Source organism: Bufo bufo, chromosome 1, assembly GCF_905171765.1.
Source record: "Bufo bufo chromosome 1, aBufBuf1.1, whole genome shotgun sequence".
In the NCBI taxonomy this organism is placed as follows: domain Eukaryota; kingdom Metazoa; phylum Chordata; class Amphibia; order Anura; family Bufonidae; genus Bufo; species Bufo bufo.
The window spans coordinates 289,907,738-289,920,602 of NC_053389.1; the positions used below are offsets into that span (position 1 = coordinate 289,907,738).

A 12,865-nucleotide genomic window follows, 5' to 3' on the forward strand; every position below is an offset into this window, starting at 1 on the left:
TATGCTGCAGCATGTACAAGCTCCCTTAGGATCCACTCCTACCTCAAGATAAAATGCATCAGAAGTGGTACCAACTAGCTTGTTCAGTTGCAATGGTGATGTCTGAGAGACCGTTTAGTGTAGAGAACAAGGAACTATGCTGTATAGGAAGACCAGCAACTAGTTAGATGAGCAACTCAAAATCCCACAAGTTCTTTATCAGCAATATTGTTATATTGAACACAATAAATGTTACTTGAAAAATCTACTTTATTAAATCATTTACTGTGGACAGTGCATATTTCTTTTGTTTCCTATACAAGTAGATACCCAGAAGAGACACCACCAAGATGAAGACGGTAGCCGCTAGGCCTGGAAACCAAGCAAGGGCAAGTTCAGAGCCAAAACCTGTTTTAAAGAAAAAAAAAATAGTTAGCCCAAGCTAGAACATTTGTATGCCAGGTTCATTTTCAATTACAGCCAGTATTGAGCAAAGTCCTGTAGGAGTGCGTTCAAAATGCTGAAGTAACATACTTTTGATACTACCAGTATGATCTTTGCCAATTTGAACTTCAGCCCATTTTGAAGGCCTCAACTATTGTACCATGCACAACCACATTCAGTGATGTCAATAGCACACTACCTTCGTCCTCTTCGACTATGTTATTTGTTTTGATCTCTTCAGAATAAAATATCACAGGACCATGAGAAGTCACTGTAAGAGTGTTGTCTGTCTGCTGCAATTCCACCATTCTCTCTGCAAGACAAAAAGTCGATCAAATTGGTGCCTACAAGTAGTGAAGCAATCAGTTGAATGTTAGCAGAATGGAAAACCCTCAACTGAGAAAGGAGTAAACACATTTTACTGGGTCACCTACTTTTCCTTTGACAGGTCACAGAGCATGTCTCCGAGGCAGATGGGACACATACTGAAGCACTGCAGTGGAAGAATACCTATAGGAACACAAGTCAATGCAAGTCACCTGTAGTTTATGTAATTGTAACAAACAGCTCCTGGTTATTTTTGTGTTAATTCACACACTAGTTCAATGTGCTGTTCGGAATCAATTTAAATACCAAGGGTGGTTAATCTATAATTATAGTAGCCCAATATTGAGCTGGCCAGAGTACAGTGCTAAGCAGGGAAGCTTATGTCTGTCCGTGTAGGGAAGATACCTGGTACTGTGTGAAGAGCAGGGAGTCCTGAGCACCCCATGCTGAGAAATTGGGACCAGTCAAAATGCTCCCCCCTCCCCAGCCCATGGCACAGGGCTATGACGTAGGCAGGAACGTAGATTTTTTTGACCATCTGGACTCCAGTTCCAAGATTGTAAAAGTTAGCCGAATGACCTCCCCTGTGAGGCAAGGATATAGTAGAACAGAGGGCCCCAGGATCTGTACAGGCAAGGAAGTTCAGGTTCTAAGAGATAGCTGGCTTATACTTCCTGTGGATTGAAGCCACACAGGAACAAAGGGAGATACAAATAGTTTTTTCATCTTAAAGTGGTATAAAAATGCAAGGTCTAAATCTTTGCACAAGCGAGCCCAGGAAGTCACAATAGCCCCATTTGGCAACTGATGCCACAATTCTGGAGTGAAGGCATAAATCAGGACCCAAGTACTGTGTGTATTCTACAAAGATTCTGTGAGGAGCATCTACAACATGGATTAGATGTACAGTGGGTAGTATCCATATTGAGATTAGGGCTTACTAGATCTGGGAATGTCAACATTTCTTTAAATTACAGGTGACACCTACTGATTTGGCAACAAGTCCTCCACACACTTCCATAAAACCACTTATCCAAGCAGCTTACCGATCCTCCAAGAGCAGTTTGGGTGTTCGAATCCACAAAGGTGAAGGTGCTTACAATGAAACGACTGTAGTATGTTGGGAAAGTTATTCCTTGTGAGGAAGTAACAGGAACCAGCTCCGTAAGATAGTTGTCTCCAGCAAAAGGGCAGCTGAAACAACATAAGTACTTGTATCATTACAGCCCTAAGCAAGAGAATGTTTGATCGTTTATCCAGTCCTCACCTGCTGGACAAGATAGGCCATTGGGGAAAGCTAGTAGGCTCAGGAGAACTGGTGGCCCAGCAGTTGTTCAAAATCAGAACTAGGCTTGGATCAGTCCTCTGCAGGATGTGAACTTCAACATGCACAGGATCTCTTAACACTCTTAAAATAGGATAATCTTCATCTGCATAGTATGAGCTATACTGCACATCTGCAAGACATATCCAACATCAGCTTTTGCATGACCATACAGTTTCACATCCAAGAATAAGGGAATCTGTTTGGCATATTAGTCAATAGAACATTTTGTCAAGTACAACTACATAAGCCCTTATACACTAGCTGCATGCCAGACTAAGTTATGTTCCCATCAGATGGGTGGCAGTCAGTTCAGATTTCTTACCATTTGTGATTTTGCAGTTACAGCTTGGGGGTTAGCACCCAGAAGCTGCCCTCTTGAATTTACCTGTCACCTACCCTCAGCATGGCAAGACAGATAAATACTGTGGTAAGGTAGCAATTTTGTGGTGCACCATTTGGTTCTGCTGGAATGGCACTTTGTGGTGCACCATTGTGTTGCTGACTGGCCCACATTTGTTGTCCCTGCTTACAACTTTTTTTCCAGGGCCACATGGACAGTATGTTCAGGTTTCCCCCAATATCCATGTTATCAGGAAAGTCTATTATATGATTTTAATCTACATCAAATAACACCTTTAGACAGTTCTTAAGATGAGCCAATTTAAAGTGGTTGCGTAAGGTAAGCCATTTTAAGTTAGGCCTGTAACAGCTTTGCCATGCCCAACCCTTCCTATGCAGGTCACAAATTGTTTCCAAGTAGCTTGTTAATTACCTGGAGCTATTCTCATCTCCAAGGTTAGAGGTCCCATGGTAGATACAGGGAGAGGAGGTGGAAGGGTGAAGACCTCTACCTGCAGTGGGACAATGCCAGTCCGTGAAAAGCTACAGCTTACAGTCACTCTGTAGGAAGAGGAGCATTTTGTAATCCAACCATGGTACTTGTAGTGTCAAAAATACAAAACAAGCCTTGACCTTACCTCATGGTACTGTCTCTAGTGACCGATGCCGACTGCCAGGCGATTACTCTGTTGCTTGCCACAAAAGTGTACTCATACACCATGGATGCATCAACCGCCTGTTAAAAATAAATAGTTAACATAGGTGAGATTTACTGTTATTTAGCATCTCTTCATAACTTACACCCGACAGCCTAAATGAAAGTGTCCACACTGACAGATACAAGGCATTTTACAGCAGAAGCAGAGAGAATAAGATTTTAAATAGTATTATCCGCATGCACTTCTATAGCGCTACTATATTCTGCGGCACTTTATAGACATTACGTTGTCCCCAATGGAGCTCAGTCTAAGTTTCCCATCAGTATGTCTTGTGTGTGGGAGGAAACAGGAGTACCCAGAAGAAAACCCATGCAAATACGGGGAGAACATACAAACTCCATGCAGATTCTATTAATATGTAGAGTGAATCTAAGTTGCACATCCTCATTCCTATGCTTCTGATATGACCGTTGTTTACAATTTTCAGCATTTCTTTTGATAAAACATGGCTATGCAGCACTGTTATCAATCATTTGCTGTGCACTATAAAGAGGCATTAGTATACAGTTTGATCAAAAAGCATAGGCCCACTTACCGCGACAAGGTTGCCTCTTGTTTAAGTGGGAACCTACTCTAACCATGGCGCGGCGCCGTGCGGCGACCACCGCTCCAGCAGGCAACAGGACCCAGCAGCCGCACAGCGGCCCCACTGTACAGTGAGGCCACCTGGGCCCCATCACGGCACAGAAGCAGCGGCGACCGTCCAGCGCCGCATGTGAACTGGTGCAAAAGGCTCACCTGTTCACAGCCTCCCAGGAACTACAACTGAGATGTGGTAGGAATTTATAGACCCTTTACAGACTTCTAATTTAAAACTCCATGCAGATGTTGTCCTTTGATTCAAATCAAGGACCCCAGTGCTGTAAGGGGTTTTCTGGGAAAATTTTACCCTTCAGTTATCAATATCTGATCAGTGTGGGTCCAACTCCCACAGATCTTTGAAGAGGCTTTGGTGTGTTAAGCACCTTCACACCATATTCATCAATTCACTCAAAAAGTGATGTTAGTCACATGGCCCAAGAGGCCTTGGTACTCAATGGCCTCAAATAGCTTAACAGGGGTGCAGGGATTTAGACTCCTACCCATCAGGTAATAAAGGCCCATCCTGAGATTAGGCCATTATTACTCTGAAAACCCCTTTTAACCTACAGCAGTTTATTCTGCTGATCTTTGCCCCTTTGTAGTGCATAGGATGAAATCCAAGCCAAGTTTGCATGCAACACATGCAGATTATGTCTAATGGCTGTACCACAACAGTGGCTGATGAAAGTGTTCAGTGCTTCAAAGAAAGTCTGGCAGTGTAAATTTGGATATTAGAAGTGGACAACCTCTTTAAAAAAAAAAAGAAATGTTTAAGGGGTTAAGCAGGTTATTAAACTGAGCTATCCTCTGGATAGATCCGCTGTTTTAGAAGGCAGCAGCACTGGCAGTAGTGCTGCTGCCTTCTTGCCGTTTACTGCAGGCCCAATGACATCATGGCTAGTATCAATGGCCTGGGTGGGGCTAAGATCTGTTCACTTGAATGGAGCTTAGCCCTGCCAAGGCCATTGATACTAGTTGTGACGTCACTGGGCCGGCAGTAAACAGCGAGAAGGCCACAGCACTACTGCCTTCTCACAGAGCTGATCAGCAGGGTTCCCAGGTGTCGGACCCCCACCGATCAGATGCCGATAATCTATCCAAAGAATAGATCAGTATAAAAAAGAAAAAAAAAAATTCAGAACACCTAAAATATGCACAGATAAAAAGACATGCCTGATCTGGACTAGATTGGGCCAGTTCCCCTTGCCATTTTCTGTAGTCAATAGACATTAAGCAGTATTTCAGGCAGGTTTAGCATGATTGGACATTTTGCTCACCTCGTTTGCACTCCCACAGGACAATGGGAACTGGAACCCAATAAATGATGCAGTTGTTGCCACCATCAGGCTTGGGCACGAGTTAGAATCCACACCAAGTACTTTTACAGAGTCCAGGATCAAGGATGGTATGGTTAGGTCTTTTGAAATCGCAACCACCATGTTATTGTCAGCAGAGCAGTAGGTAGTCACTACACAGAAGAGGCAGACTGTTAAGGCATCCACTCTACATGCAACAAAGTTTCAAGTTACCATGCAAGGGTTTATACTGACCCATCCTCAGAATAGGCAAGTATGTAATCAGTAGTTGTACAACACCTGGAACACCCACCGATCAGCTGTTTGAGAAGTTAGCAGCCCTCCTGTAAGCACTGCAGACATCTTGCAGCTTTTCCTAGGCCAGTGATGCCACACTAATTGTGGACATGGCCTAGGAGTAGCTCACCCGCATTCAAGTATGTGGGGCCCAAGTGTAATACCAAGCACAGCTGCTATACAATGTATGGAGTTGAGAAGGCAGCAGTGCCCACAGGAGTGCTGGTGCCTTCTCAAAACTGCTGATCGGCAGGGGTCTCTGGTGTTGGACCCCCGCTGAGCAGATCCTAATGACCTACCCTGATGGGTCTTCCAACCTTTTTACTGATGACCTTTCTAACCGAGGTACTTTGGTATGTTATGGTGGCCAGTATGGCACTATAGAAGGTAGTATTCAAGGTTAGGTTCCCATCTTATAGATATCGCCTTGATGCCAGCAGACATGCAAAAATTGTACAAAATTTGCCAAGAAACTCGAATTCGTAAGAGCATAGCATTAGCACCAGAATATTTTCTATTACTATGAAATTGTTGTATGTTATGGGTGTTTGCAGAGTGCTGTTGCATTGTGTTTTTTTTCTTTGCGTTTCTAGCCATGGCAGCGTGCACCTGTGCATTGGGATGTGCTGACCCCCTTTTTCACTGCAGTAGATTACCTTGCCGCCCCAATTAAAGGGGTTGTCTCATCTCAGAAAATGGGGCATATCGCCATCAGATGCCCTCATTGTGTTATAGGGGTGGGGGCCACCCCTATCTAAGCAGAGCCCCACAATGTGGTGGCTGGAGGACTAGTCTAGCCACCACCAAGCACTCTCCATAGAAGTGAATGGAAGCGCACCACACATGACTGGTCACCGCTCCCATTCACTTCTAAGGGCCTGACGGAAATAGCCAAGCCCGGGCCAAGCCATTTTCAGCGGCCACATAAAATAAATGTAGGGTGGCTGCACATGCACCCTCCATCACTTCCAGGGCTCCGTTCTATCAGACAATGGGGTAAATCCTAGCATGAATGCAAGTTATCCTGTATTGGACCTGCAGATGGAGCATTTTGATTGTCAGAAATTGGAGTCCCTCAATCTCATGAAACGTGATGTCATGATTAATTTCTGCCAATATATTCCAACTATAAACTGACAGAATGATCCCCATTTCTCAGCTTTACTGCTTGTGTGTGCAGCCATTATTTTTTTTATTTATGTAAACCGACAGTGATATGCTAACTGCTACAGCCCGGGTGGTGGGGGATGAATAGAATTACATTATTGCAAAGACTCACATTTCTTTCCATAGTAGCAGCGCAGTACAAGTGCATTTTGAGAAAAGCAGCATCCAAGTCCTTCACAAAGTTCTTGAGATACAGAGTCATTAGCACACGGCAGGCGGTCAGCTTGCAGAACTGAAGCACAGTCACTTGGACTAGGAGCATCCATAGCTATAGATAAGGAAACATTGTCAATACAATTTATGTCTCCAAAAGATCCATGAGACAGGAGCACTAACTCAACTCGTCTGAAGTCCATGTCCTGTGACTGACATTAAAGGGGTTGTCCAGTTTCAGTAGAAAACTGGGCAACTGTCTAGTCCAGTTCTCTGCTGGGATCTTTTTACCCACCTGCAGTAGTGACATCACCCAACTGCTACAGCCAGTCACTGGCCTATGTGCACTGGGTATTTTCACACTTGCGTAGTTGGATTCCGGCAGGCAGTTCTGTCACCGGATCCGGAAATCCGTATGCAAACAGATTACATTTGTAGACTGATCTGTCTTACAAATGCATTGCAATACTGGATCCATCTCTGGTGTCATCTGGAAAAACTGACACAGTATTTCTTTCACATTTTTTAAAGGTTTGCGCATGTGCAGACCAGAAAACAGGGTTTTGAACCCTTGGTGCTGGATCAGGCATTAATGCACTACAATGGAAAATGCTGGATCCAGCAAGTGTTCTGGAATTTTGGACAGAGAAAATACCACAGCATGCTGTGGTATTTTCTCCGGCCAAACACCATAAGTGACTGAACTGAAGACATCCTGAAGCCTACTGAACAGATTGCTCTCCATTCAGAGATGCATTAGGATAAAACTGATCAGTTCTTTTCCGTATTAAGCCCCTAGGACAGAACTCTATACCGGAAAAGAATAACTCTAGTGTGAAAGTACCCCAAGGCCAGTAATCGATTATAGTGGTCACATGTCCATTTGAGCAGCCAGGTTAACAATTCCTGGATGAGCACTAGTAGTGCAACATGATATCTGTCTAGGAAGCAACACTACTGCAGGCAGATCCCCTCTAGTCCAGTTTCCTCCTGAAACCAGACAACCCATAGAATTTTTTAATTAGCTTCCCAAGCCACTTATGCTGCTCCCATAGATTTGAGTGGAGAATTATATAAGTGTGTGGCCTATAGGTTTGCATCTGAGATGTGGGACCCACACCTACTGAACAGTGAAAACCTTTTAAGCCTACTTGTGGAGGTGCAAAAACATAAGCATGATGTTGGGACTTTCTAAAGACAGTCTTGCATTGACACCAAGTTGGTGGAATGTTCTCCAAGTTGAACCAATTGTGAAGTTATACGTAGAGCATCTTTAAAAATTATAGACCAAGTGTGTTAACTGCCTCACTAACAATTAAAAATCCTTGCATGAAATTAAGTCAATGTTACTAGCATACTAAACCATGCCCAGGTTGAATAGCCTGAGAATAAAGAAAGTTCCAAATTTTGGCACAAACTTTATACACCCTTTTGTTTAACTCTCCATGGAAAATTTATGGGGTGGGGACAGGGTTGCCAACCAGAATTTCTGGACAGCTTATCCCAAAAGTCAGACCATTTATGGACAATACATGACAGAATTAGGTTAATGGCTGAATAGCCTAACCTTTGAATGATCATACTCCAGCGCAGCCACAGTAGTCCAAACTTGCTGCACACTTCCAATGACACTGGGCAAAGGTCTTGAGATCCTTCATGGAACTGCTCCTGGCTAGCAAGTAGCTGGACAATAAACACTGCCAATGTCTATCCAGATGACAATCTGCCATCAGCTGGCTAGAGTGGCCATGTTTCACATCAGGATGATGACCATGACTACCTTTTGCCAGCATTTGTTTACAGGCAATCGTTCTGCACATTAAACCTCTGGAATTCCAGTACAGCTGGAGGTAGAATTTTGCCATGGAATATATTGCAGAGGGTGAAACCCACAGCACAAGTAAAGCATGGGGCAGATCTTTAGAGAACTCAGCCACACACTTGGAGAAGTTCACATCCTCACTGCTGTATAGTGACAGCAAGTTAGATGTCCACAGGCCCTAGGATGCCCAGATTAACTAGGTTTCACTGAATTTATGGGACTAGATTTAGGTTCTATGGGGTAACAAGTTAAACTGGTTAAATTAAACCATTTGAACAAGTGGTTAATCTGGAAAATTCAGCTCAAACTGAATTGCTAGAACTATGGACCATCATAGGGATTGTTAAGGGCTGCTACTTTCCTGCAGAGTATTGGATCAACTTTAAAGTGAATTTAAATGTTATTCTGCACAGTACTTTGACTGAAAAGCATGACCAAGTTAATCTTGACCCCACTCTAAAAACTCAAATTGTAGCTGCAGGTCATCTTAAATCCAAGCATGAGACTGCCACGCTGTCATTTGGTCCATGGGCTGCAGGCAATAGTCTAGTGACAATGATCAGCTGTCCCCAGCAGCCCAAGAGTACAGTGGCAGTGTCTCTTCTCCATTCGAATAGTGGTGGGGGGAAACACCAGCCAAAGTCAATTGGACACTTACATATTCTGTGGACAGAAGATAATCTGACCAACCAATTGAACAGTCTACCAAGTTTTTATACAAATCTTAACCTGGAAGAATCGGGCATGCAAGATCTTTCTTGTGATACTGGGACTTCTCATCACGAAGAATTTCTTCCAGAGTGATAGTTACCACATAGCTTCCATTCTGAGAGGGGAAAAAATAAAAATCTATATAAGTGTGAATTTTCCTGCAGCTTTCCCCTTAGTACTAAAAAGCCCCCCAACAGTAGCAAAAACACTTCCATCCTAAGGGCCTTCAACTACTGTTCTCACTGCAAGAAACACCAATATAAATCTACCCTTAAACCATTATGAGCAGTTCAGACCTTGCAGAGTTAGATTCTCCACAACTTACCTCCTCACGAATATAACAGCCATTGAAAGTAGAGCCAACCACCAGTGAGCCATCAGGTTTCTGTCCAATCCAAGTCCCGCAAGTGGAGTCATTGTGAAGATAGTGAGGTTTTCCATTCTTGTCTAGAATTACAGAAAGTTCATACATACAACTTGCTCTTAAGATTCAGTATGACATTTTTACTGTACACAAGTTGTTGAGTCCACACAACAGCCACAATGAAGAAAAAACACTCCAGCTTTAAGTCTTACCTCAGCTTGGCACAGTTTTGAACTATTAGGAGTTGAACCATTGTACAGGTAGAACTCCCATTTGCCTGCAAAGCCACAAAGCCAACAATTTGAGAACCAAGTTAACCTGCCATGACCCTACATACTGGTGTGATTAAAATCATGGCCACCATGTGTAGACTCCCCTTACTTTGAAGCACATTTGTATTCCAGTAGAGAAAGTTTAAAGGACAGTTTAGGCATCGTTGACATCTGCAGAAAGCCTCCCATTCCTGAAAGTGGAGTGCAAGCCAAATACTTACCACATGAATGAACTGCACTGATAAATCCCATGGAATAGAGTTTCCATTATAGTTCCACGCAGGTCTCACTCCCCTATACTGGCAGGGGATGTGCCCAACTTATGACAAGGAACGCATTGCATCATAAATTAGGAGCATCCTGCAGCATTCTGAACCTGGAGTGAGAAACCATTTCCATGCATAGATTTCAGGGACAATATTCCAGACCCCATCACTCCCAACATGCAAGTATGGCATAAAAGGGGGTGACTTGATGCATGGAAGGGACCATCAAATCCTTAGCATGCTGCATTATTTTAACAGTTTGCAATTCAGGCTCCTGAGATCTATAAATGCATATGTTATGAGAAAGATAGTTTTTTTTTTTACATACTAGTTATGAAAAACTCTTTACCACCATTATCAGAACACCCAGCTTCGAGATGGCAGGAGTGTTTTGATGCAAGTGTAGCGGTCAGGGGAGGAAGAGACCGCAAGGCAGGATTTAAGTACAGTACAGCAGACTGAAGCAATAACCGGCTTTATTAAGGAGCAAAATGAAACTGCCGGAAAACCTAAACAGTACAGTACCACCACACCAGAGGCACAATTGGTCAATGACAGGATAGGCAAAACCTTGTACTAGTCTGACACATGTCCCACTCCTCTGGAACACACTGCAGTACTTCAGTTAAGAGGCTATCTTGGCCTGTCTCAAACACAGCCAGCTTTTCAGGACTCCATGAGTCAGGCTCCGTGTCCCATCACTAGCCTTTACTTGGCTTTTAACATGGCAGCCATCAACACAACTCCCAGTTCGCACACACCCAGCCCTCAAACCCCAGGAACTTCTGGCTCCTCCTACCTCTTGTGTATCCCAGAAACCGTTCAGCTTCCTCTTACTCAAAGCAACAGCGGCCTCCAGTGGCTGAAATAAGTCATCACAATTATATGTAGCACAATATTGCAGATATCTGTGCAAAAAACAATATTCTAAGGGGCTGACCCTTACATGAGCACAGAGCCACCTAGTGACCAGTGCACAGCTCAACTGTATAGCAGGGCAATGCCAGTGGTCTACTCATGTTCGGGCCTGTGACAAAAGAAATTAATTACTGGGTAGGTTTATGGGGTCTGGTGTCTCAGTGAGGAGGACTGACTTTAGGTCAACCCTGAGCCAACATTTAGAGGATTCTAGTCTCAATCACCAGCGCAAGACCTTTTCAACAAGAAAACCCAGACAGTATCAATGTTAAGTCCACAGCATGTCAAGCAGAGTTGGAGCGAAGTCCCTTGGTCCCACCAGAGGAAATGATTGAGAGCCCACTCTCTATAGAGAATTAAGGGCTCATTGTCAGATCTTAGGCCCACTGGAGGATCCTTTGGTACTCTGGTGGGCCAATCCAACCCCGGTGTCAAGATATGTTGCCGGTTTCTACTATGAATTTCCAGCTTCCAAAGTGGAACACACTTGCAAACCCACCATGTGTGGCAGAACACTAACAGTAGGGATGAGCAAACTTGTGTTTGTAAGTTCAGTGTACAAGGTTTGGGTTCCAAGAATTCCATTATGGAGGTCTCTACCACTGACCATAACTTTTGGTTCGTTGTAGCAGAATCTTTAGATAACTGAAACCTTGTACACAAGTTTCCTCACCCCCCACATGCCACACTTGCCCTGCCCTTTTCTAATGGCATATAATCTGAATTTAACTTTGTTGCCAGGAGATATTCCCAGGGGCACCAACAACACTGGCAACATGCTCAGATATTTAGACAGTACGAGCAGATATTCACCCCCAGATGCCTCTCTGGTAAACTGAGCACTGTTCATTTTGAAGCTGCTACTCCTAAATACAGAAACATAGGGTCACCTTGTACAGACAGCAGAAGACAGATACACAATAAGGCCTCTCACCCACAAACATAAGGGCATGGGCACCCACATGCGGATTACTTTCCTATTTACTTGAATGGGGTCTGCAATCCATCTGTTCCACAAAGATAGAAGTTCTATCCTTTTGTGGAACAAAAGCACAAACCACCACAGAAGCACTCCGTAGTGCTCCCATTCCGCAAGGCATATCCGGGTTTGCAGACGCATTCAAGTGAATGGGTCCACATCCATGATGCAGAATGCACACAGCTGGTGACCCGTGTATTGTGGAACCGCCGTATGCGGTCCACACCACGGACACAGAGCCCTTACATTCATGGGCAAGAGGCCTAAGCAATAAAAAGTACCACCACATTTTCCACAGAAGACAGCACCATGAGAAGGTATTACATACATCTTAGCCTACTTACTACATAGGACCTACCAATGATACTCAAGGCAAAAGCTGCATCCTCCAACAAAGAAGGTAGAGAAATCTCCATAGTGTGAGATCCACACTGCAGATGGGAAGGATCATCCCAATAGTCCTGTGCCACACATACTAAAGACCCCAATCCATAAGCCAAAAGGGCTAAGACCAGCCTCATCCCTGCTTTGCACAAGCCCATTCTGGCAGCTGCTACCAATACCGCAGTCTGCCATAGCCAGAGTTTTATAGCTTGTTTGAGGCCAGAGCAGCTGTGTGATAGGGTAAGAGATGAAAGACTTCAGGTGCAGGGTGTATCATTGAGGTTCTCCAGGGAATTCTACCATCAATCAGTATGCAGCTTAACCCCTTCATAGTCAGATGTAGCTGTGGCTTTACATGGGACTTCCAACACTGCACTATAGCAGGCCTAGGCTCCGCAGTGATTTTCTGCTCTGTGATTCCAGTAGATTGCAGTGTATTATAATCGCCACTGAGTATGACCAATGTACAGGTGAACTCTTGATGATAGACATCAGAGTATAAGATGGACAAGGACTGCCA

At 44.0% G+C, this 12,865-nt stretch overlaps 1 protein-coding gene across 1 annotated transcript; it reads right to left on the reverse strand.

Moving 5' to 3' along the window:
* Nucleotides 1–244: 244 nt before the first annotated feature.
* On the reverse strand, nucleotides 245–12,503 carry LOC121005326 (zona pellucida sperm-binding protein 4-like). Its single transcript, XM_040438027.1, has 12 exons — nucleotides 12,320–12,503; nucleotides 9,488–9,609; nucleotides 9,181–9,277; nucleotides 6,589–6,744; nucleotides 4,995–5,185; nucleotides 3,055–3,152; nucleotides 2,850–2,977; nucleotides 2,018–2,207; nucleotides 1,797–1,944; nucleotides 858–933; nucleotides 623–736; nucleotides 245–387 (listed from the first exon to the last, which is right to left on the reverse strand). The coding sequence occupies exons 1-12, from the start codon at nucleotides 12,501–12,503 to the stop codon at nucleotides 245–247; spliced, it is 1,647 nt and encodes a 548-aa protein (XP_040293961.1).
* Between the last annotated feature and the right edge of the window lie 362 nt (nucleotides 12,504–12,865).